Source organism: Elaeis guineensis, chromosome 13, assembly GCF_000442705.2.
Source record: "Elaeis guineensis isolate ETL-2024a chromosome 13, EG11, whole genome shotgun sequence".
Taxonomy (NCBI): Eukaryota; Viridiplantae; Streptophyta; class Magnoliopsida; order Arecales; family Arecaceae; genus Elaeis; species Elaeis guineensis.
Window position 1 is genome coordinate 75,946,297 of NC_026005.2, and position 26,820 is coordinate 75,973,116.

The 26,820-nt window shown below is 36.7% G+C and overlaps 1 protein-coding gene across 6 annotated transcripts; it reads right to left on the minus strand.

The window, feature by feature from the left end:
* Positions 1-115: 115 nt before the first annotated feature.
* On the minus strand, positions 116-24,624 carry LOC105055897 (putative lipase YDR444W). Of its 6 annotated transcripts, XR_012136311.1 has the most exons (11): positions 24,162-24,623; positions 23,241-23,308; positions 22,098-22,168; positions 21,678-21,947; positions 20,958-21,118; positions 20,813-20,868; positions 20,634-20,686; positions 20,428-20,560; positions 20,242-20,306; positions 6,048-6,145; positions 4,051-4,101 (listed from the first exon to the last, which is right to left on the minus strand). XR_012136311.1 is itself a non-coding variant. In XM_073247741.1 (10 exons), exons 1-10 carry the CDS (start codon positions 24,467-24,469, stop codon positions 176-178), a joined length of 1,296 nt encoding a protein of 431 aa, XP_073103842.1. In that variant the 5' UTR covers positions 24,470-24,624; the 3' UTR covers positions 116-175. The 6 variants fall into 6 exon arrangements, 5 of the variants coding, with proteins under 5 accessions (XP_073103842.1, XP_010936213.2, XP_073103843.1 ...); XM_073247741.1 differs by lacking the exons at positions 4,051-4,101; positions 20,242-20,306 and adding an exon at positions 116-253 and having other exon boundaries at positions 24,162-24,624; XM_010937911.4 differs by lacking the exons at positions 4,051-4,101; positions 20,242-20,306 and adding an exon at positions 2,399-3,451.
* Between the last annotated feature and the right edge of the window lie 2,196 nt (positions 24,625-26,820).

Here is a 26,820-nt window from a genome sequence, read left to right on the forward strand (position 1 = left end):
TGTACTGCTAATATCCTGTCAATCTTATATATTTTCTCGAGTACGTAGGAGGTGTTTGCTCGGGGTGGTCACACTTTGAGCAGTCCCATTCCAAGCTTTTCTCGAGCAGTCCCTTTCAACACGCCAACATCTTCTCTTCTTCAGAAGAAAGAAGGGATAGAGGAGACCTCCGTGCTTACACTATGGCTCCTGGGTACTGACCTTGAACTTGTTGCCTGGTGGGGTCACCATCAGAGTTCTGGGTCTTCTGTACCTAACAGAGGAGTGATGTAACATTGAGAAGTTGATGAGTTGATGGAAATCCAAAGATAATTACGTTCTAGAAATTTGTAGTACTTAGTAGTTAGTATCCATCCCATCGTTAGAAACTCCATATCATGTAAACATAGCCATCATACTTTCCTCAATAAATGATGGATATCACCAAAAATAAACTTAGATTATGGTTGCCATCTCTCCTCCCTCTCTCTCTCTCTCTCTCTCTCTCTCTGTGTCATGTTTGTATGGTTCTGGGCTTCTGGCTGGTTGTTATCTTGGGGGCTCTTGGAAAGGAAACTGCCACTAGGGAAGGAAAGGTGGCAGCGCTCCTTGAGACACTGGAACACGCAATGTCTTAAGAAATAAGGAGTGGGAAAAAGGAGCAGGACTCTGTGAGCTCCAAGTCTCGGACCGTTAGATGTTTGAGGATTGAATACTGGTGCCTGTATACTGTGATTACAATCTTGGAGCTTATATGAGACTCCTAGTAATTAACAGCCTGCATTTATCCGAAGAAGAAATATTGCTGACGAGAGCTTTGCTGCTGCTTCTGAACTTCTTAATCATTTTAAAAAAATAAAAAAAAAAAGAATCTTGATTAAATTAAATTTCAAAAAAATTTAATAACATATCATGGGATACTCTATTTTTCTATTACAAAAAAGAGGATTTGGCCCAAGATTTTACTCATGAATCTCGCAGATTCTGACAACATCTACATCTATGTTCTCATCAATGGAAAACCAGGTAAATGGTTTAAGATCAGGAAAGGTCTCAAGCAAAGTAAACCTTTATCCCCTTTTTTGTTCATTTTGGTTGCCGATATTCTCAACAGGATGATGATTCAGACATACAATGAGAATTTGCTGAAATCGATTGGGCCGAAAGTGTCAACAAGTTTTGCTAACTAACATTATCCAATATACAGATGATACTTTAATATTCTATCAGGTAGCTAAATCTCAACTTCACATTATTAAGTTCCTATTATACATATTTGAACTATTTTCGAGATTGAAAATCAATTTTCTCAAATCCCAATTATTGGGTATAGGGCTAAATTCACAGGAATGCCAAGGATGCACCACAATATTGGGCTACAAGAGATCAAGATTTCCTATCCATTATCTTGATATCCCACTTTGCTTCAAGTCTCTACATGCTAATCACTGGAACTTTCTTCGGGATAAGATCGATCGAAAATTATGTAGTTGGTTAAAAAAGGTACTCACTGTTGCCGGACGTTTAACCCTCATAAACTCGATTCTTATGGTGATTCCCACCTACTGGTTGTCTATAACTAGATTATCAATCGTCATTATCAAGAAAATTGATTCAACCTGTCTTAACTTAATGTGGGGTGATAGTGAGAAATGCTCTAGTTTCAAGATCTTAGCTAAATGGTCTCAAATTTGTCGCCCTAAAGAGTTAGGAGGACTAGGAATAATCAATCTAAGAGTCTTCAACCAAGCCTTGCTATTGAAATGGTGAGATAAATTATACTTGGATTGCAAAAGCCAGTGAAAACTTATGATAAAGCAATCATACTATCCAAGAGATATAAATTTGACATCATCTCAAAACTTGAGAAGGAAAGTTTCAAACTTCTAGAGATCCATTCTAGATGTAGGTAAGTATGTCATTCCTTTCTCTACAGTACAAATTGGTGATGGAGTCTACACATCTTTCTGGCATGACTGCTGGATCACTATCTCCAATCTAAAGATCACATTTCTTGTGTTATATTGGTTGGCGAAAGACAAAAATTGCACCATAGCTACTTTTATGTCAAAGGAGAACTGGTCCTAGAACTTTATAAATTTATCCATCCAGCTACTCAAACCAACCTTCAAAACCTCTCCATGATGCTGAGGATAGTAGATCATTCAAACCATATTGACAGGAGACTTTGGAGATAATTTTCTAACCACAAGTTGTCTATGTCAGCCTGCTACAAGTTTCTAATCCATGATGAAAAAATATCCTTGTTCGATTTGATCATTTGGAAAGTACCAATTCCAAAAAAATGTAAGTTATTCAATTGGTTATGTTATCACCAGAAGATCTTTACGGCCAACACCTTAGCAAAAAAAGATTTCCACAGTCCTAGCCGATGCCAATTCTGCTACAACAACTGCAAAAATTTAGATCACGCTATGTTGCATTGCAATTACTCGATGGAAGTTTGGAAGAATATCTTACGGAGATACAATGTTACAGATATTCCATCAGATATAGAAACTCTCTAGGGTGAATGGAGACAACAACAGAGGATCTCAAATAAATTTAGAAAGCTGGATATCATTATATCAATCACTCTGTGGTGAGATGATATATATGCTTTTGATCCTTTTTGAAGAGTCTAGAAAAGATATACATCTTGAGTCGGGATCTGCTGGGCTCCTCTACTCTGAAAAAAATTCTGAAAACAATTCTGCTTTTCTATTATCGCTGGACACTCAATGAACTCTGAAACCGAAACCTTTTGAAATACCTCTTCCATCTTTTCAGAAACCAACCCGCTAAACATAACTTCTGATGGGACAGAAAGTTGGGAGTCAGCCCTTTGTATATTTTCTTTGTTCCTCCACCCACTCTCTATGGGACTTCTCCATGCATTCTGTAATCCAATTGACCCATCTAAACATTCACAAGTCATGTACCAACCACAATACCTCCACAGATTGTAATTCCCATTAATATAATACTAATTGCAAGGGGGAACCCACTCACTTCCTCCTTGTGTTATCTCAAAAAAAACAGTCAACCAGACCATTTCTGCTTGAGAGTTGACAGAATCTTAATATCTTGAGAGAGTCAGGCACAAGCACTCACGTTAAATGTTTCATTGGTTGATGAATCACGGACACGTTTGCTTATCAAATACTTTTTGGAACATTGAACATGCCACGTTATGTCAAAATTTGATAGGATAACAGCCATCAATTAATCATATCCTGATCAATTACCCAAGCCCTTTGCAGATTCGCCAGGTGTACCCTTTTCCTCTCTTCTCTATTCTTTTTTGTTTTGCTTGTTTGTTTGTTTTCTCGCTTCTTCGTTTTCATGTTTTCTCTGATGCCTGTTTCTGCCCTTCTACCATTTCATGTCTATGTGGTGGTCCTTCCCACAGTTTTCCAAGAGAAAGTTTCTACTGATACAGAATGCTAGTGTTTGATGCATTGGCTGTTACCTACAAAAGGAATTGCTGAGTTGGAAAATAATTCCATTCAACTTGGAGTTGGGAGAGCAATGAGAATAGAGAAGCATGCACACATACTCAGCATCGTTTTGCTCACTCCACATTACTGTAATGAGAAATTGACATAATGAATACACAAGCATAAAAATGGGATGTATATTAAAAAACTTGAGACTTATACATTTCCAACAAAAATACAAGAAGTCTATACAACTTTTATAATTTGCATTAATTGTGCAAGTATTCAAGGCCTTCTAAGAGTGCACCTTTGGGACAGTTCTCTACGTTCCCTTCCTTCCCTTGACCAGGATGCAGACACTTGTACATGGCCTGTTTTGACACCGCACTCAAAAAAGTTTTCACAAATGCTTCTTAAATCTAGTTGCAAAATCTTAGATCTAAATACATGGATGACCATCTCATATTGGAGAAACTACAACTCAACTGAACTAAGCCTTAATGCTAAACTAGTTGGAGTTGGCTGCATGAATCCTTTCTCTCCCTTCCACTTAATTTAGGAAATTGGAGAAACTGCACCTTTGTAGATTATAAATGGCTGAGACTGTTCATTATAAAAGAAAATTGTCGATCATGTGAAAGATCACATCTGCACCATCTGAATTTATGAAGTATGTATTTACCTGCACCAAATTAATACAATGCTTATGGACCAAGGAGCTCTAACTTGCACATATGTGTGTCAGATATGTGTATTTCAAAAAAGCCATGATTACATATGTTATAATGCCTGAGACCGCAATTTCATGTCCAAATCTAGATTGTAAGGCAAGGGCCATCTGTACCCAGTCTTTTAAGGCTTTTTCATCTTTAAGTATTGTGGTAGTTACAGTGTAGCTATTGCTAAAACATACAAAATCTATTCCTCTAACCTTAGTTCTGATAACAAACAACTATGTGAACTTAAGATGCAAATTGACCCAGAACTTGCTATCAAGAAATTTTGATGCAAGAATAAGGCAATAGTGGCCGAGTAGGTTTTAGTAGAAAAACTGTTAGGCTGGCTGAAATCCACTGCTCAAATCAAGAAAAAGAAAAAAATTACTTGAAAGAATACGGACTTAGAAATCCCATTCACTAGACAAGGAAAATAATGGAGGGGAGATAATCTGATAGCATCAAGTGAAAGGAAGGTTGAAAAGGAGAAAGTTTGGGTTGAACTGATGGAGGATGAGTATTGTTATTTTGTATTTGGCAGTCGCAAGGGTCCTCCTGGAACCATTCCAGGTTGCTAAAATGGAGGAACCTGTTAGTCTTTATGGGAGGCTTTTTGGTTCTGGGGTCTCTAATCTGTTTCACCATTTCATTATATCAATGAAATGTGTGGTGGTATTTCCACCATTTTGCTTGAAAGAAGTCAAATTTATAGAAGGATTAAGCACTGCCAGAATCCAGTGTTCAAAGTAGTTTAGATTTAGCTCATGATAGCACTTAAGAGGTATTTGATGGTTTAAACTGAAATAAAAGGTCATACTAGGATTGAGGGCATAAATATATCTGATTCAGAACCTGAAGATGGCCCATAAAAGAAAGAAAAGAACAACCTTACGAAAAATGGAAGAGATGATGCGGAAACAACTGTATGCCTCATATAAGACTAAGAAATTAGAGCTGAAAGGACACAAATACAAGGTCTTCACAACCAAAATATAAGAATCATCAGCTAAGCTCTTGGTTCTTGATAAAAAATCACCAGAAAACATGATCTTGCAAGGAAGAAATACTCTCAAGCACTCATAATCGAGTGAATCAAGCAACTAAAAGTTGGCATTGAAGGATGGAGCACAAAGAACCCTTAATTCTAATAGAAGAGCACAAAAACCAAGTTAGATGTTAGATCAAAATTGAAGAAAGCCAGAGATGCAATGACAAATTGTTGAATCATGCAGAAAATACTTCAGCAAATTGTGTTCTGTATGCCATAGCTGCAAAAAGGGGATGCAGGAACAGAGCCCTCTAAGCTGTCAACACATTCATCTCAAGCCAATCTCATCTCATAATGGAATCTCAACTTGGAGAACAGGAAAACAAGGTCCAGAACTGGGAAGATCTTGACAAGAGTCTAGACAAAAAACTTGGACACATCTATTGTTGAGCTAAACCTGGGATGCGAAGAGAAATAGCAACTGTCCCACAGAGTTATAGATGTAACTTATCAAGATTTGTTCTGCCTTTGCAACATCTGAGAGTACCCTACAACATCTCCAACACCAAGGAGTTACCACACAGATCGGACACATTCAAGCTCATATACAGAATTTTAGACAGATGAAGTATAAAAGGAAAACAGAACCAAGGCAAGCTGACAAAAGTTTCTCCCCTGACAAGTTCAACGAGCAACTAAACGACTTTGTAGTCTGCGGCAGATGGGAAGGGGCAGATAGACTACTGACAATTTTTTCTCACATACTTATTTAATTTAGGTCATCTCCTTTACTTGAGAATGCATTGAGTCACATATATCTAAAACAAAATGCAGTTTCTAGATGAAAATTGTGGCAAACAGTTGATATTAGTGAAATGGAATCGATCATTGATATGTTTCGCAAACAGGAAGAGAGTAACATACCTGAATAGTACAGTGAGCAAAAATTTTTTGTATACTTTTTTGGAAGCTGATATCTACTCTTTCCCAGGGAATTCTGGTTAAACCTTTGATCATTGCCTCTGCAGTTTAAGGAAACAAGACATGCTTGAGACAACCAGCCAGTGAATGGAAGGAATGAAGAAGCAGCACACAAACTTCTATCATCAAGATCCTATAACATCTTCACTGTTCATGACCCACTCTCATCAACATACAAGTACTAATGAAATAAAAGAATACAGCAGTGCATTACAATGAACACTTTCAAGCAAGCTAAAACACCTACATATCCTTACCTACACATTTTTTCTTTCCAATCAAATTATAATTCAAAGAACAAATCATCATAAAATGATGAGAAAAGCATTCAACTAAATTTAATATTTACAATTTCAACCTAGGAAGCATAGATACCGGTACGCGGTATGGGTACTTTATGGTATGGGTACGCCGATACGGTAAAAATTGAAAAAACCACGATACGGATATGGCTAACTTTTTATATTTTTTATTCATATTTGAATATATATAATATTTCAATATTAATAAAAATATATGAAAAAACTGAATCATATATATAATATGTAATACCCGATCCATTTGGGCCTTAGACCAGGCCCAAATCTGAGAAGCCCAAATCCCACAAAAAAAAAAAAATTGAAGAAGACTCCCTTCTTCCTCCCGACCGGCTCCTAATCGGAGTCCGAAAAACCCCACGGAGGAGTCAAACTCCTTCCCCTCTGCCTCTATTTTTAAGGAAGAGATCTCTCCCCTCCCCCTCCCATCAAAAAATCGAGAGCCAACGGCGAGGATCACCGGAATTTTGCCCGCGGAAGCCGTCACTGTGTTCGCCCCTAATTCTCACCGGAGATGTCACCGGAGCTTGAGGTAAGCCCTTCTCTTCCTTCCTCTTTTCCTTCCCCTCCTTTTCACGGCACTGTGCATCCTCGCCGGTCGTCAGACTCGTCGGAAAATCCATGAAAAATGAGATTCTATATTATCCTATTCGGACGAGCCATTTTCTCCTCTTTTTCGACCACCGGTGCCGCCGTTTGCGGCGTCTCACCCCTAGAATGGAACCCTCATCTCTCTATCCCTCTTCCCTGAAGGTCTTGGCCACCGATGACCGGCCAATGATCGAAAAATAAAAAGAAAAAAGGGGCGGGTCCCCTATTTTTCGAAAAAAAAACTCACCGGCCGAACCTTGCCGCCGGCCATTCCTTGCCCCACCGCCGTCGACCGTGCCGCCGGACATCCGGCCATGCCACCGCCCCTCGCCGAAATTGAGCCACCGAGCCCCATTCGGTCCATCCCCTATTCGGCCGAGAAGAGAGAAGAAAAGAAGAAAGAAAGAAAAGAAAAAGAAAAAAAAAGAGGGAAAAAAAAGAAGAAAAAAAGAAGAAAAAAAGAAAAAAAAGAAAAGAAAAAAAAAAGAATTTCTCTCTCTTTTCTCTCTCCTCTCTTTACCTTCTCTCTCCAATTTCTCTCTCTAAATTCTCTCTATTTTCTCTCTCTAAACATTTTATCTCTTTTTATCGATTTTGTCTCTCTAAGGTCATTCTCTCTCTCTCTGATTGCATCACAGACCCAGGATAAACTTGAAATGAAAATATGATGACCTGAGATTGCTCCGAAATTCGTGCAGTAGATTGGATCCCGATCCGATCCTTATTCGAAATTGATAACATCGATCATGGTTAATCCATATTACCCTGATATGATCTCTGATGATCTCAATCATGATTGCCACTTTTGAAGGATACGAAGATTCTCTCTCCACTTTCTCTCTCTACTTTCTCTCTCATGGCTGACTTTCTCTCTCTAAAAAGGTCTATGAATCCTGTACCGAGTCATGCCTTCATCTTTTAGGGGCTTATGTTGATTCCAAGAAGATGACCTGAGGTTGCTTTAATATCCGTACTGTATGTCAACCTCATTTGATCATATCAAGTATCTTTCAAATTCATTCTTAATAAACTTTATTGATTGATCTTGATCTAATCTGTGCTTCACAATTTTTTGATCAAGTCACTTAAATCTGACCCTCAGATCAGAGATCCTGAATTGCCCTGATATCTAGATGGTCTGACACATCCGGTCAACAGTCCTCTTTCCTTATGATTTAATCTTATTATATTCATGAAATAAAAATTGATGATGATTTGATATTTTAAATAGGATTAGCTAATTCTTCTAACGAAGTTTGAAGATCTAAGATGAACGAGGTAAGTGGATCTTACGTTCCTTATTTATTTTTAAATTTTTATAATTTTCATGCATATGCTCTTTTGTTAATAGAATCATATTTTTCATAAAATAAGGACAGCATATATGGTATAAAAAAGCATGTTTTATTATGAGCATTGATTTCATGAATGTCTTATGAAAATAGCATGATTATGAAGCACGAATTTTATTATTTTTTCATCTATGTATATGTATGTTGTAAGAAAAAAAAGATATAAGGATTTCAAAGACTCTCAGATAGCTATGAATGAATCTCTTTGGGAAGGTCGACATCCGGAGCTAGCATCCACATGAAATATGACCCCAAAAATGGATATAAAGTTGGCATACAAAATAAAAACTCTGTCGATTAAGAAACATGACCCTGTCACGGGTATAATAGTGACCTTAGCATGAATGTCTGTGAGCAATGTTTTGAAACATGATACGAATACATGACAAGAATGATTTATGATTCATGTTTATTAAATGTTCATAATTTATGCATGCATGATGGATTTATAACTTATTTTATTAAATGCTCTATGAAATGCTTTATTTTTGTAATATCTATTACTTTCTAAATATTGCATTATCATGAAAAAACTTATGCTTGATCCAATAAGAAGCGCAAGTTCTACTTACTGGGCTAATGTAGCTCATATTTTTTTTTGTTTTCTTTTCTTGTACAGAGAAATAAGGCTAAGACCGGTGAAGAAAATCCAGGCTTGAAGATCTGCGTAGCAAGCTTAAAAATTTGGTAGCGAAATTTTAGTTTATTTTATGATCACGGATTTGTAGTTATTTATGAATGTTGAGATTCGGATTAGTACTTGCTTTTGAATTTAGATGCTCTGAACCAATATTGGTTTAATTATTTGATGAATAATGAAATTGAATCTTTTTATTTGATGAATTTTAGATGATTATGATGGATTGGCTTCGTGTTATCGTGGGCTCCATCCTTCAGTAGCATGGCCGTGTTATGTCCCAAATTTGAGGTATGACAGTATGGTATCAGAGCTTAGATTATGATCATTGAAAATTATGATATAAGTGACTAGGATATGATAGAATAATATCAGAGCTTAGGTTTAAGACTACTGAGATTATGAAGTGATAACAAAACTTTATATATGATCAATGGGATGTAACAGAGTGGAGTGTATTAATTATTCAAATCAAAGTTTAGATTTTCGAGCTGATGTAAGATATCTCGCTAGTATTAAATTTTGAATAACTTATATAAATCTTAACATATAAGGGACAAGATTTTGTCTAAATTTATCGATTAATATTAAGAGTTGTGACGAAGGAAGTTTTACAAGAAATAACCAAGTTGATTTTACTTACAAAAATATTGACTTGAGTTCTTTTAGTTTGTTCAAGTTGGAGTTAATTCTTTTGCAAAGAAAGTTGGTTTGGAAGTTGTCTAAATGATTGTAAGGTAAATCGAAGGTCAACTTAAATTAATTCGAGACATAGTGGATTCTTGAGGACTGGTAAAGCTTATGTAATAAGTTCAAACATAGAAGATGGATGAAGATTTAATTTTGATGTGTTATTCCTAAGAGATAGTAATGACAAGGAAACTTAAAATTTTACACTAAGTTTTATATGAAATCTGAAAGTTAGATCTATCTTTGATTGATTTAACATACAAAGATATTTTTATTTTTGATAGATTTAGATAATTTGATAAGTTGAGATCAAAGTGCGCAGCAAAAGCGTGGTGGTCTGAATTGATTAGAAATATTAATCCTTTAAATCAAAAGATATTATAGAATACATTAGTTGTAAATAAAGATTTTATTGATAATGAAAGGATACTATAGATCTTAATCTAATCTGATCATAGTCCAATAATTTTTGCCAATAAGTTATTTTATTGTAGATAATGCCAAGAAGAACCCTAGATATCTCAAATAACATAACTTAATTTTGAAGAAGAAATTATTTGAAGGAGGGGAGAATGTAATACCCGGCCCATTTGGACCTTTGACCGGGCCCAAAATCTAAAAAGCCCAAATCCTACAAAAAAAAATTTGAAGAAGACTCCCTATGAGAGTCTTCTTCCTCCCGATCGGCTCCTAATCGGAGTCAGAAAAACCCCAGGGAGGAGTCAAACTCCTTTCCCTCCACCTCTATTTAAGGAGGAGATCTCTCCCCTCCCCCTCCCATCAAGAAATCGGGAGCCAATAGTGATGATCACCGGAATTTTGCCCGCGGAAGCCATCACTGTGCTCGCCCCTAATTCTCACCGGAGATGTCACCGAAGCTCGAGGTAAGCCCTTCTCTTCCTTTCTCTTTTCCTTCCCCTCCTTTCCACGGTACTGTGCACCCTCGCTGATCGTCGGGCTCGTCAGAAAATTCACGAAAAGATGAGATTCTATATTATCCTGTTCGGACGAGCCCTTTTCTCTTCTTTTTCGATCATCGGTGCTGCCATTTGCGGCGTCTCACCCCTAGGATGGGACCTTCATCTCTTTATCCCTCTTCCTTGAAGGTCTTGGCCGTCGATGACCGGCCAATGATCAAAAAATAAAAAAAAAAAAGGGGTGGATCCGTTTTCTGAAAAAAAAACTCACCGGCCAAATCTTACCGCCGGCCATTCCTTGCCCCACCGCCGTCGACCGCCGCCGCCGGACATCTGACCATGCCGCCACCCCTCGTCGGAATTGAGCCACTGAGCCCCACTCGGTCCGTCCCCTGTTCGATCGAGAAGAGAAAGAAAAAAACAAGAAAGAAAAGAAAAGAAAAGAAAAAGAAAAAAAAAGAAGCAAAAAGAAAAAGAAAAAAAAAAAAAAAAAAGAAAAAATTTTCTCTCTCTTTCTTCTCTCCTCTCTTTACCTTCTCTCTCCAATTTCTCTCTCTAAATTCTCTCTATTTTCTCTCTCTAGACCTTTTATCTCTTTTTATGAATTTGTCTCTCTAGGATCATTCTCTCTCTCTGATTGCATCACAGACCTTAGAATAAACTTGAGATAAAAATATGATGATTTCAGATTGCTCCAAAATTCATGCAGTAGATTGGATCCCGATCCCGATCCGATCCTTATTCAAAATTGATAACATCGATCATGGTTAATCCATATTAAGTCATTCTGATATGACCTTGATGATCTCAATCATGATTGCCACTTTTGAAGGATACGAAAATTCTCTCTCCACTTTCTCTCTCTATTTTCTCTCTCATAACCAACTTTCTCTCTCTAAAAAGTCTATGAATCCTGTACCGAGTCATGCCTTCATCTTTTAGGGGCTCATGTTGATTCCAACAAGATGACCTGAAATTGCTTTAATATCCGTGCTGTATGTCAACCTCATTTGACCATATCAAGTATCTTTCAAATTTATTATTAATGAACTTTATTGATTGATCTTGATCTAATTTATGCTTCACAATTTTTTGATCAAGTCACTTAAATCTGACCCTCAGATCAGAGATCCTAAATTGCCCTGGTATCTGGATAGTCTGATACATCCGGTCAACAGTCCTCTTTCCTTATGATTTAATCTTATTATATTCATGGAATAAAAATTGATGATGACTTGATATTTTAAATAGGATTAGCTGATTCTTCTAACAAAATTTGAAGATCTAAGATGAACGAGGTAAGTGGATCTTATGTTCCTTATTTATTTTTAAATTTTCATAATTTTCATGCATATGATCTTTTGTTAATGGAATCATATTTTTCATAAAATAAGGATCAGCATATGTGGTATAAAAAAGCATGTTTTATTATGAGCATTGATTTCATGAATATGTCTTATGAAAATAGCATGATTATGAAGCATGAATTTTATTATTTTTCATCTATGTATATGTATGTTTTAAGAAAAAAAGATATAAGGATTTCAAAGGCTCTCAAATAGCTATGAACGAATCTCTTTAGAAAGGTCAACATCTGGAACTAGCATCCACACGAAATATGACCCCGCCAACGAATATAAAGTTGGCATACGAAATAAGAACTCTGTCGATTAAGAAACATGACCCTGTCACGGATATAATAGTGACCTTAGCACGAATGTCTATGAGCAATGTTTTGAAACATGATACGAATACATGACAAGAATGATTTATGATTCATGTTTATGAAATGTTCATGATTTATGCATGCATAATGGATTTATAACTTGTTTTATTATATGCTCTATGAAATTTTTATTTTTGTAATATCTGTTACTTTCTAAATATTGCATTATCATGAAAAAACTTATGCTTGATCCGATAAGGAAGCACAAGTTTTACTTACTGGACTAGTGTAGCTCATATTCTTTTTATTTTCTTTTCTTATACAGAGAAATAAAGCTAGGACCGGTGAAGAAAATCCAGGCTTGAAGATCTGCGTAGCAAGCTTGAAAATTTAATAGCGGAAGTTTAGTTTATTTTATGATCACGGATTTGTAGTTATTTATGAATGTTGAGATTCGAGTTGGTACTTGCTTTTGGATTTAGATGCTCTGAACCAATATTGGTTCAATTATTTGATGAATAATGAAATTGAATCTTTTTATTTGATGGATTTTAGATAATTATGATAGATTAGCTTCGTGTTATCGTGAGCTCCATCCCTCGGTAGCATGGCCGTGTTGTGTCCCGAATTTGGGACGTGACATAATATTTGAATAATTTTATATATATAATATTCGAATATTAATAAAATTAAGTTCACAAATCTCAACTAAATTTATAAGTATCATCATAAAAAACAAATAAATACTTACAATTAACGAAAAAAAAAACTAGCAGTCTAAATAAGTAGAAATCAAAATAGTAAGTCTTGATAATCAAGTGATAATAGTTTCAGCTGCTTCATTCTCTGCATCATCAGTAAAAAGCTTCTTCTCCACATCTGATTCATCAAAGGACAAACTTGCAATCTCAAGAATGCAGAGATAGGAGTAACGATACTATACCAAAAATATATCTGCACTGAAAACGTATCCAGTGCTGGTACATGCCTGAAATAAGAGTACCCATGCTTCATAGGTTTCAACTAACAAGTACTTGTTTTTCTTTCATTTTCAATGTCAGATGCAATGGTGGTACCGTTAAATAATTTATTTTCTGACTCTAATTTGACGTGCTAAACATTTGCTTTCCTAATCTTAAAATTTACCGAATTTTGTCCCGCTTCATGTTTCCCTTAGATATTTCATGCTTTTAGAAAAAAATAAACGTACACAATACCTAAGCCAGTACATGCATCTCTAGTATAAACCCGAGTGCAAGGGATGCAGTCACGACAAGAAAGATGAATATCTACGTAGCAACTAGACAATGTTAGGGGCACTTACATTCAGTTTAGGGTCACTTTTACTTAGTATCCCTCGAGTTTCAATCTGATCCCTTATGTTCGTTAAGTGAATCAATATGGTCCTAAGCCCGACCTGGCATCCAACACCATTAAGATGATGCTTAAAAGGCATAATTACCCCATCTTCAATCCTTTCTTGTTTTTCTTTGTTTCTTCCAAAATACACAACTCTCCCAATCTCCACTATCTCTCCTTTCCCATCACCTCTCATCAGTTGAGACCAGAGATAAGATGCCATCCCCCATCTCTATCGATGATCTAAGGCACATCAAAAAAAGAAAACCTCCCTCTCACCATGGAAGCCCAGCGAATAGACCAACTGACGCTCATGTAGACCAGATCCTTCAACACACATGTTGCTCTTCATGGGCGGTAATCACACCGCTACTTAATCTGCTTGCTAATCTCACCTCTATCACTATTTTCTGTTGCTATCAAAATTTTTTTAAGAAAACTTTTTCCACCATCTGATTCTAGCACATTTTAAGGTTTCATAATTTAACCAATATAAAATAAAGAAAAAATTATAAGAACACACCCCAACTTTAACTTGATTTTACTTGCATCCCCTGTATTTTAAAATGTGTCAAACAGATCCTTCTATTTAATGAAATGCAATGTGACCCCAATGTTCACTCAAGTGCTGACGCCGTTAGCTTACCATTATAAAGGACAAAAATGCTCCTTCCTCATTTGAATAGAATTTGATGGCAACCTTCCTAATTGTGAGGGTTGTTCATTTTCTATTCATTGCTTCCAGCAAATTTTCTCCAGTGAAATTTCGGCGACGACCACCATCCCACCCTCTGCTCGAGTCTGATAGCCTCTTCTCCTCCATGCACGAGTATGGCACTCTCAAGAATCTTATTTCCCTCCACTGTGGAAGTGAAGCACCATCTTCTCTCCTTTGGCCGGTAATTCCTCTTTTTTCAAAATTTTTCCTTATAAAATCAAGATTTTAGTGAATATTGTATTCTTATGTGTCTCTTTAGTGGCCGACCCAAAGTAAGATATCATAACCATAGATTTAGGGATGTTCTTTCGATTTTTCCTTGCATAATGGTGTAAAGCCGTTGACTTTTGATTATGGTATTATATTTTAATCTTTATTACTTGCATGCAATATTCATTGATATGTGTTCTATAATAGTCTCTCCTATGTATGGTCTTTATTCCAATTTTTCTACAGTCCATTGATAAAAAATTATGGTCCCTCTGTGTATGTGTTGTGATCCTATTTTTGCTGTGCATGTGCATAACAAATGAGTTTTGGATGGATATGGTCTCTTGTAAGTTTTTTTTTTAAATCTGTGACCTTTGTTGTGGTCCTACTATGGATTTATATCGTGTCCTTTTTAATGCACAATAGAAGCATTGAAAAGCATCCAAACACATGGAGGTTCAATTTTTAAAGTATAGTCTAATATTTTTGACATTTTAAAATACATAATATATATTGAATTAAGTTTTTTTAACCACTTTTTAGACTAATATTTAGTACTTTTTGGACTGATGTTTCATTTTCTTAAGCACTACTTTTAGACTGTTGTTTGAGTTTGTTAACATTGGAAGTATCAAAATTTTATTTGGACTCATGTTTTCCGTTTGTTAAGCAATGCTCTTTTAATGCCCAATGACTCTATCGATTTTTTGTGTATAAACTTCATGTATCACTTGTTCGCTATTGTAAGGATGGAATTTGATTTTTTCACCATACAAATTCACTATGGTAGATCAATCAAGTACCATCCAAGCTATCACTATAGTGAGAGGTATGTTAGATACTTCGATAACTATGATCCAGATAAATTTAGTATCATAGAGCTAAAGGATATATGAGGCCAGTTAGGGTATACAAATTATACTTGATACCTACTTTTATTATCGCATGCCTGGACAAATGTTTGAAAATAGTTTAAGAAAATTAAGATGTGATGCAGATATTCGAGAGATATTGGCTTCCATGAAAGGGACTAATATGATGTAAGTATATATGGAGCACTAGGAGGATGCAACTACTTGTGCTATTGTTGGTGCCACTTAATAAGCTACTTTAGCTATTGCATAGATGCCTCCAGTTACTGCATCTCCTCTAGCTATTACAAAGAAGCCTCCTCAAGGGAACAATGAGAATCAATTGGCGGGTGTCCCAGTCACTACTGTAGAGTGCCTACTATCAAGGATGCAGCTGCATTCACACCAAAAACTCGAATCAAGAAAGTAGCAGTAAAAAGGATTGGTGGAAGAAGACCACTTGCATTTGGAAGGTCTAAAGTTGATGAGAAAATGAAAGGGATTGCAGCTGCCACTCAAAGCCTGCACTTGGCAGTGGCAGTAATAGTAATGTATCACTTAGTCAACTAAGTGATTTAGATGACAATGATGATGATCTATTTGATGAGTATGCAGATAGAGATGTTATTGATGAGAAGTTGAAATCTTGGACACAGCATTCTTCTCTCCAGAAGATGCTGATTTGTTTGGAGAGAAGCAATCCATAATAAGAAACCAGAGAGTAGTAGCAGCTCTCATCTCTGCAGCTTGGATAGTGATATTGATTCAAATGCTGAGATTTGGGGTCCTGATTATCCCGAATTTAATGAGCCGATGAATATTAAAAGAACTATCAAACTTTCGGTTGGAATGAGATTTAGCAATGTCACACAGTTTAGGAAAGTACCATGGCTTTATAACATATAGGAGAATTTTAATTTTATGTACAGGAAGAATGAGGCTAGTCGGATTAGTGCTATATACAAGCAGGAATGTGGGTAAATGATTCATGCTCCACCACTATAGAGGAAGAGAACTTGTCAAATAAAGACCTTCCAGCCTATGCATGGTTGTGGAAGGCAATTTGAAAATTATGATATCACATCTGAGTTTCCAACAAAGAACTATTTTGACGAGGTTAGATCTAACACAAGGTGGAGCATCGAGGGCTTCCAAAAGCAAGTAAGAAGGAATGTGAAAGTTTCTATTTTGAGGTCACAATACTATAGAGCCAAGAATAGTATACTAGAGATTGTTCAGGACAACCGTAGGGAGCAGTATGCCCATCTGTGGGAATACTGTCAAATCATCAAACAATCTTGGAAGCACGATGTTGATGAATGTCAGCAATCCTAATGAGACTAGTTAGCCTATCTTCAAGAGATTATACTGTTATCTTGCAACATGCAAGTATGGCTTTGTCAAAGACTACAAATCTATCATTAGACTAGATGGATGTCACTTGAAGGGCTCATTTGAAGGACAACTCCTAGCTATAATGGGAAAAGATGGTAATAAAAATATATTCTCCATCGCATAGGTCATGATCGAGACAGAGACAAGATAGCTAGAGCTGGTTTTTGACATGCTTATTAGAAGATATTGGACCTTTAGAAGAGCATGGTTGGATCTTTATGTCGGATAGACAAAAGATAAGTTTGTATTATTCAATACTTCTATTTTTCATTACTTTTAAGTACTTAATTATCCATAACTTATTCACTTGTTTAATATTTGTATAGGATCTTGTTGAGACCTTTCAGACCGTCATTTCTAATGTGGATCACAGATTTTGTGTGCGACACTTGCATGTCAATTTTAAAAGTGCTGAGTTTTAGAGCAAGAATTATAGAAATATCCTTTTAAAGTGTGCCAGAATGACCACGCTTCATGACTTTGAGGTTGCCATGGAGAAGATGTGACACTTTGATGAGACCGCATGGTAGTGGCTCCGAAAGCCCCCACTTGAGTTGTGGTCGAGGCATGCTTTCAACCCTAGAAGCAAGTCGAGCATATTATTGAACAATATATGCGTGTTCTTCAATAAATACATAGTGGATGCTCAAGACAAGCATATTATCATCTTGTTGGAGACTATTAAAAGGCTATTGATGTAGTAGTTCCAAGCTAAAAGAGAAGACTTGGACAAAATTATAGACCCTATTTATCTTAAAATTCAAAAGAAATTGGAGAAGACAAGATTGGAGGCCATAGATTGCCATTGCATATGAGGCAACAAGTTTGAAGTTGAGCATCACAATGATAGATTTGTTGTAGACTTAGGAGAGAGTGTTTGAGGATATAGGGTGTGAGATTTAACTGGCATCCCATGATGCTATATTACAGTGTTATTTTGTTTATTAGAAAGGATGCATAATATTTTGTCAATGCATAATATATTAAAAATACATTTTTTGGGACCTATAAGCATAGCATTAAGCCAGTTCCAAATATGAAATCTTGGCCAATGATAGAGTATCCCATTGTATCCCCCCTCTCCCAAGGACTCCTCCAGGTAGACCCAAAAAGACGAAGGAAAAAGAAGAATGAGCCAAAAGATTCTCATAGAATCAGAAAGAAGGGTACATTCGTAAGATACAGGAATTGCCAACAATGGAGCCATAATTTTAGGACTTACAAGGGCCCTAAAAAGGAGAAGGCAAAAAAAAAAAAGAAAATATTGTATCCAATCAAATCAGGAGCTAAGTTAGTAGAAAAAGAGAGAAATCACAAGTATTATGGCATTATTTACATTCAAGAATATAGTTAACTAATATTTCTTATGTTTCAGCATCATTTTTCAAGCTCAAAGGAGTGGGAGAAGAAAGAAGTCAGTAGCCTCAAAGCCTCCCTCCTCTCAGTCAACAACCTCCTCTAAGTTATGACTTACGGCTCACAGCATCTAGACCATTTTTGACTCCATCAAAAACTTGCATCTAGCCTCACAGAAACAACGCTATCAATTTTGATGGGATGCATTTGAGATATCATTTTGGATGTATCAAGCTTTTGGAGTGATAGCTTTGGTGTTTATACAATGATATCTTTTTTTATTATGTGATATCTTGTAAAACCTTATGATACATTATGTTATCTTATGTTTATCAAAAGTTCGACAGATTATGATACCTTGTGATACAATGTGATGCATTACAAAATATTGTGATACATTCTGATGTATTATTATATATTGTATTAAATTGTCATAGCTTGTGATAGAGGATGGTTTACTATCATCAATCACGATATAGGATGCTTTGATTCTATTTTTGAATATTATGTGGTAATATATTGAGAATTTTTTGAATTTCATTTTGATCTATGATTACGATTCTTCGAGTTGGTTGTGAAATTGAAATAGTAATATAACTGGATGATGTACAGGTTCCTTATTCACATTTTTTTATACCAGGGGTATATCTGAATCTGGTTAAATGTAGAGGGATGTAAGTGGAATACAGAAAAAATTTAGGGGAGGTCATCGAAACTTTCTAATTTGGAGGGGACGAGATTGCGGCATTCAGAAAAGAACAAGGGTGTCATCGAAATCTCATAAATTAGTTTAATTCATTACTTTATGATATTTTTACTTCAGAAAATGAATTTCATGTTGGTTCTCTTTTACTATGCTACTAATTTTTACTTCAAAAAAGTCCTCGGCCGTATAAATTGTATTTGAGGAAATGCATTACATGTTTGTCCTTTTACCATGGATACTTGGGACCAAAATACACCTACAGCATGAACAATGTAATAATTCCAACAAGCATATATGCTGATAAATTAGAGAAATGTTGCTCATTACATAATCATTAGAGATTACAAATTAATAAAATATCTACTTTTGGGACAAATCTCAAATATTCAATTGAGCATATTTAGTATATTTAAAAATCAGACCCAATTATATAAAAAAATTATAGCAATCCACCATCCTAGCATACAGTAAATAGCTCATTTAACCCTTCTTTTGTAGCTCGAAATGTGGTCCTCAAGATTTCTATTCTGTTGCAACAGCCTATTAATAATATTCTTGTCCTATGCATTTGAAGGCAGATCATGCCAACAAAATTAACCACAACCCCTCTTTACCTTGAAAAACAATTTAGGGTGGGAGATTAAAGCAAAAAATCGGATAATAAATTGAAAATGAGAAAAATGACAATATACCTCATACATACCGCATCTAAAGAAACACGGCCAGAATTTTTGGTGGTCCATTAGGTCCTCAAAGGTGATTTAGTTCCACTATGGCAAAAATCAATAGTTCGGAAGGAGTACTTGGAAGAACTTGATTAGAAACCCTCCATGGTCTCCTCCCTCTACAACCCTCCCTTTCTTTCTTCCCCAGATTTCTTCTTCACCCACAGCTTGATTGGGGATTTCTTTTTCTCCACCTGTAGCTTGATTGGGAATTTCTTCTTGTCCATCCATACTTTGATTGGGGATTTGTTCTTCTCCATCCATGGCTTGATTGCGGATTTCTCTTCTTCTGCACGGTTTGATTTAGGTTTCTTTTCCTCTCCTTTTGATTTTGAATAATTGGCATCCAAAAACTTGGATCATGTGAAGCACATGCTTTGATGTTTTTGGCACTATGACTAACACTCGACTAGCAACTGAAAGTAAGGTACTATTGTCATTTCATAAAAATAGGGTACCATGTCAAGATCATGTGACACCATTTCGTTAACAAAGATAGATGATAGAGCCACATTGGAACACTTTGTTAAATAGAAGGGTCCATTTGACATGTTTTAAAGTATAGAGGATATAAGTGAAATTGGGCTTAAGTTGAAAGGACGTTCCTATAATTTTTTCTAAAATAAATTTAGAAAAGAAAATAAAACCTGGACTTTTCTACCATAGTGGGTCCTGCCCTCCTGGTGACAATGATATAAAAGAAATCCAAGAACTGAAAGGAGGCAGAAAACATAAAAAATTCATTTCAAAATAGTACCTTGAAAACTTCAGATCAACAGACTGCTATATTGAAGAAAATAACACAAAATTCAGTGATAAAATTTAAGACAAACCTTCCATCTCGCTCGTAGATTTTGGTTGAGAAATCATCATCTCCGAGAAGTCTTCCTGCTGCACAATAGCAGTTTGGGGTTTCTCCACATAGACCACATGTGGATATTTCCCACTCTTTGTGAAACTTTCACGCTGCATTAAGGAACATAGAGTGCAATTAGATGAATTGTTACATCCAAGCTTGTAGAAATATTGAAAACTTTACCTTGGGAAGCTCATCTTGATGACGTATCGAAGATGTCTTCCAGCCAACAATAACTGAATTGAGTTAAAGTGCTTTAATAAGGTAAGTGATTGTAAAACTTCTCTAGATGACAACACTAATATAATGTAGCTACGAACTTACAATCCTATATTGCACTACTAGTTACCAAAATAGGATACAGTCATAACAAGCATTTGAGTACGCAACACGTCGCTTGAAAGATTGCAAAGCAGACCTGCAGAAGCAAGCAAAACTGGTCATAATATGGTAAGATCCAAATGCAAAGCCATTAATGACAAAGATTAACTATCAATGAAACCTTACATGAATTTGAGATCTCCACAGTCACTGACCATCCGGAGGAGAAGAGGAGGCTTTCCGTCATCATGGTCTTTAAGGAATAAATGCTTTCCTGTTCTTCTAATAATCCATGAAATATGATATGCCATCTTTTCTAGCGCATAGGAGCCACGGAGTATTGGGATCTGCAATTAGTTATTTTCAGCAACCCAAATATTTTTCTTCTTAGAAGATCAAAACAAGCAGAAGCAACTCAACACAGCTGATATGAAGATTGTTTATTCTTGAGACCAATTATGCTTTTGCATATTGTGATTGTTGGTTTAGTCTGCTTGATTTATTTAATGATATCATGCCAAACTTCATATCAGAGGAATCAATTAAATGAGAGTAATCAATGAATTCTAGAGTTACAACTTAAATCATTTATTAGCAATGAAATAACTTAATTACTGTTGCTAAAATTAAATACATCAATCAACAATTACACATGCTACCCAGACGAAATGATTTAAGAAAAGAAAGCACTGGAAGAAGCAAAAAAGCGAAGTAGCTAATGTGATGAACAGAAGACATCCATGGAGTGAGTGATGGAAAATCAAATGGACATAGAAATTTCCCGACTGACACAAAAGCAAACATCAGTTTAGCATTGTAAAATTGCAGTTACATCAAAGAGATTAGGTCATTTCAAAACAAGTAAAGAACCAGAGTAAATGAAGATTACATGGTCTTGGATGTCACCTGTTTGTGCAATCTTGAGCCAAGGTGAGGTGTTGCAAAAGTTATAAAATTCATCGGCTCCAGTCCAGCAATTTTTCCTTTTAATTTTTCTTCCATGCATTGAGTTCCAGATGCATAAGTTTTACAGCCACCATTTTCCTCTGGAGGATTCCTTGGCACATCTTTTCCATATAATATGCCAATTGCATATCTTGCAATCAAGCCACCTAGTGAATGCCCAACAAAGGAGATCTTTTGAAGCTCCGGTCTGCGTGCAATAGCTGATATGACCTGATTTCATAAACATGGCAATGTAAGTCTACAGGGAATCAGGGACACGCTGTTATTCGATACAGCGATTACCAATGAAAACAGATCTATTTGCTGCACAAATTTACAGGGAAAAAACACAAATTAAGAGGTACAACTAGTCATGCGGACCTCTTCCGCTAGTCTCTCTCCCATTACGTCGATACCATCAAATGTGAGGGTTGAGTAATTACATTCACTGCCTGCAAAACACATAGTAACTAATCATTTTCATATATGAAGGAAAAAGGAGAGAAAAAGTGGTGTGGAGTGTGCAAGCATAACTAATATGAGTGCCTATATTTCTCAAGTCAGTTTTAGGGGCTTGTTTGCAAGCAGAATGTGTAGCGAGATGTGAACACGTCCCATTAGATAGATCTCGGAAGGGAGTTGCTAGTAGTTCAACTTAGACAAGTTTGGTTGAAAGAAGACACTATTGTCCTGTCAGACTGTGAGCATTAAGCTTAGATTGGTTCGAAAATAAAATTATGACATTTGAGTATTGAGATAAAACAAATCCAAGGTCTTCCTTTCTAATGATCAGTCGTAGCCTGTTCTTGTCGACCATATCTTAACCCATGTGTTCCTTTTCCTCCTGCAGTTTGCCATTTCCATGGCCTCATCAATCATCAGATAACCAGTAAGCTGCTTACGATTTTGCTGCTATTTGTTATCCATTCTAATTATGCATGATTTGATGCATCTATGTTACTACTCCTCCCTATTTTTCTTCTTTGCATGGGCATGGATATGTCAATTCTGTATATGCGGATCTGGATAATTTTTTTGCCAGCAATTGACTATCCATCAAGTGCATGCTCTGCTGCCATTTATTTTGATTCTATACCTACTTCCATTCATCATAATATTCCAAAACATCCTATTGTCTATTGCAGTCGTACAACAGGTGTTGAATCTCTTGCTTAAATTATATATGCTCAGTTCACAGTAACTAAGTCTTTAATCCCCAAAGTTGTATAAATAAGACAATTTTCTTTGGTAAAGCACTAAAAGAGAAAGCTTATGTCACTATTATTTTAATTGAAGCAGGCTTGGCAAACCGTGCAAGGTCCTCAAGCAATCAATATCTGATAGAAATCTGGAAGATCATGAGGCCTTGAATTGTAAAGGCTTTTAACTATATGATTAGGATGGTTGAAGAATAAAACCCATGCCAAATGAATTATAAGCCTTCAGTGCAGCTAGCTTTGCTCTTTTTTCATCAGATTTTAGAAGGGGAAAAAGAAAATAATATTAAAGGATGAGGGAACTCACAATGGACAACAACATCATCGGGATATTTCTTCACAAACTGTTTTGCAGCAAATCTCCAATTTGCAGCACTGCAAATACAACAGAGAAGTACCGTCACAAATAAGAAAAGACTGAAAGATGCAAGTTGCTTAAAGAAGAATCCTGTGCAGCAAAAATAATCCGTAAAAACACAAAAATTGATCTAATGTGACAGAAAATAGAATACAAATATAAATTCCAACAGTTGCAACCGCTAAAAGATTTGCTTAGGAATGAACTAGATTCTTCATGGTCAATTAAGATTTGTATTTTTATTAGATGGTGAATTTGAATTAGAATAAATGCCAATGCCATTGATATGCTCGAATCTACAAGCGCAATAAGTTGATAATATCTAGATAATATAGTTTTTAGGGGTAGCTTCCGTTGCCTCCTTTTTCCCTTCAAAAAAAGATAATATAGTTTTTAATATTTAAGCTCTTAAACTGCTCGACAAATCCGTGCGCCGGTAGTGCGTGTGCCAAACTTGTGAAGAGCGGAGGAGGAAAAACTATGGACATGATTAACAGATTTTAATCCTCAAACTAAGCCAGCATTAATTGCTATCCGATCACCATCATTTGCTGCTAAAAAGCAGCATGACGTCGGTGCTTCTACGTGGGGCCCATCCCCCGCCATGTCAGTCTCGTGGGCCCCACGCGAACATCCAGCACTGAACGCTGTCTTGTTTTATGGCCAGACCAGCTGATCCCTAACCAAATTAATATCAGGGAATAAAAAGGCAGCTACTTTTGAAACCAGGAGAAATTATTGGTTAGGATCTCAAATCTCAATCGATGCCGATGCCATTTGTGATCAAAAGGGAAAAGTGCCCCAAAAAAAAAATCAGGAAAACGAAAAAGCGAACCGGGGAGGGTATGGATCAGTACTGTGGTACCAGACCTTCCGATGATGCCATTCACCGTCACCACCAGATGCGTTGGGATCCGCCGCTCCCTTTCCCCGTCGTCTCCTTTGTCCAAGTTCCGATCTCCGCCGCCACCCGCCGCCGGCGGATCGGCTGCGGGCTTGAAGCAACTCAGCCGACGGAGATAAGCCGAGCGCCCCCGTCCCTTCCTTCTGCTCCGCTTTCCCCCGTTCACGGCCTTTCCCCCTCCTCGAACCTCCCCCGCCACCGCCGCCCCTGCTGGAGCCATGTTGAGACTTAACTCGTCGGATCGTTCGGCCGAGCTGGGGGAATGGGGTTTCATAGTCTCGGTGGTTCTTCCATCTACATTCTAAAAGGTCATCTCAGCTCTCTTTCTCTCTGTCTGGGGTTCGTTTTTTCTCCGTTCAAAGCTGGAGATGGCGGTCGCATGGAAGAATGCGAGGGGAGAGAATGGGGGGGGGGGCTCGGCTTCTTGACCATGCAGTTCATTTGTCGACTTCTCCAACTCTTCCACTCTCATTCTTGGTGGCCCATTCACATCGCCGAGTACCTACTGGTTTATTATGCGAAGCATCGTTTCGGCGTTTCCATGCGACCACGCAAATATGAAAATTAAATCTCCTATCACCAGCCAATTTGAGATATAGGTGTGCGTTTTTTAGAAGATATATACGTGGACCTAAACAAATTCCACACCACGTCAAACATAACGTGTTTATAACATGATCGGGTCACATATCGCATATTTAACAAACAAATGCAGTTTGGATGTGCTAGACCAAATCCGATATGATAGCAATCCAGATTCAGTAAGGTGTAGCCCTATAATTTAAAGATAATTTACCCGCATATTAAATTCTTCTTGTGGGATTCAAGCGAGATACTCTTAAATTTAAAATTGCTAGATATGCGCAACACCTTACGTCTTGTTATTGCTCGAATTCAAGTCTGTCTGGTCTAATTACACAGAGTGAATCCCAAACACAATTCAGCTCGTTTGAGTCTGCCCATGCCCATGGTTATTAGGTCCATGTTAAACCCGCTTTATTTGGATATCATCAAACCGATCCGTTTGTACCGCAAACTCCGTAAGCATCAAAACGTGCATGTTGTATGATAGTGATCGCATACAAAAAAAATTATGCGCTCCATGGCTTTCTAGACTGGCAGAGTGGGTCCCCATAAATGACTAGCCGTGAAATGCGTGACATGACGAAGTGACGCGTGTGGGGCCCTTTCTTCTCCCCCACCGCGTCGTACGCTCGTGACCAAGTAACCTGACGGTGATGGTGGGTCCCGGTGCAAAATAATCCTAGACCGCAAAAACCCACTCACCATGTCCTCTGAACCACAGCTGTCAGCTGTGGTGTGACACAAGCACTAGTGCGTCACCATTTGGGTCTCATTTGTTTCCCGGCAGATAACGTTGGATAGGAAAGCGTGGGATCGGAATCTTTCAGTCCCCTTGCCGTCTTTCTCCCAACCAATGAGCGGACGATAGAATCGGGCCAACAACCAAGCGTACAAGGCACGTGATACGTTAACTCCATGTGGGACCGATGCGGCCGAAATGATTGGTTGGAGCAGTCCAACTATAAAGTAATACACGCCAATGCACCTTCTTTTTCTCTCCTCTTTCCTTTGTTTTGTCCATATTTACCTACGTTGATTTATAATTGGACTCACCCATTTTTTAACTGATGGATCTCGTCCAATCAATAATTTCCCACATATAGATGAATTACAAAACTTGACTATATGGTCAAAGTGTAATGATGTTTATGCGTCTGAAATAAAAAGAGAAGAAAGAATAGTTATAAATTGATGACCTGTGAGACATTTGAATTTTCAAAGTTGTTCTTTAGCCCTAATCTTAAGGAGCATGTTCTAGAACATATGTGGTCATAATTTTCAATTGAAGTTATCTAGAGCCGATACGAATTCCTATGTGGACCCCAAAGTTGATTTGAGGGAACTTAGTCTGGAGACTTTTGTGACAGCTTAATAACTAGGACTTCTAGAAGTGTTGCCTATATAAGCAGCCAATGTCATGAGCTCGGTTGGGGTCATTATATGCCAAAATCAATAGAGGGCCAAGAATAAGAATTTGGGAATGCATGATACATTTAGGATAGATACCAATAGATGATACGTGGGCATTCCTAAATTCTATAATTGTTTCTAAAAAGAAATTATTGTACTAATTCATGTATATATAGCATAGTATTTATATTTTGTAGTCATATGCATATGTATGGTATTTTATAGACATGAAGAGATGACGTGTAGGCATTCCTAAATTCTAGAATTGTTTTTAAAGAAATTGTTGAGTTAATTCATATATATACAACATAGTATTTATATTTTGCAGTTGTATACATATGTGTAGTATTTTATACAACCAAATTTTTCATATATTCAAAATTGCATGATAACTGAGTGTTGCTTTTCCCTTTTTTCTTTTTAATATGTCAGAATATGTTATTAATAATAGTCTACAAATATCTTACATTTAAACATCCAATGAAATATAATCCACATGCATGTTTTCTATTATTCAAATATTTGACGAACATGAGTCCAATGTTGATACTTAGGTTCCAACCATGTATGTTAGGGATGAAATTTGTAGTTTCAAACTCCACCCACAAAAACAAACTAACTAGACTCAAC

Excerpts from the sequence above, each read along its gene's own strand:
- LOC105055897 (XM_073247741.1), bottom strand. The coding sequence starts at position 24,469 with ATGAAACCCCATTCCCCCAGCTCGGCCGAACGATCCGACGAGTTAAGT. Across the intron at positions 21,948-22,097 it reads GAGAGAGACTAGCGGAAGAG|GTCATATCAGCTATTGCACG; the intron begins GTCCGCATGACT and ends TTATGAAATCAG. Across the intron at positions 21,119-21,677 it reads GCTCAAGATTGCACAAACAG|ATCCCAATACTCCGTGGCTC; the intron begins GTGACATCCAAG and ends AACTAATTGCAG.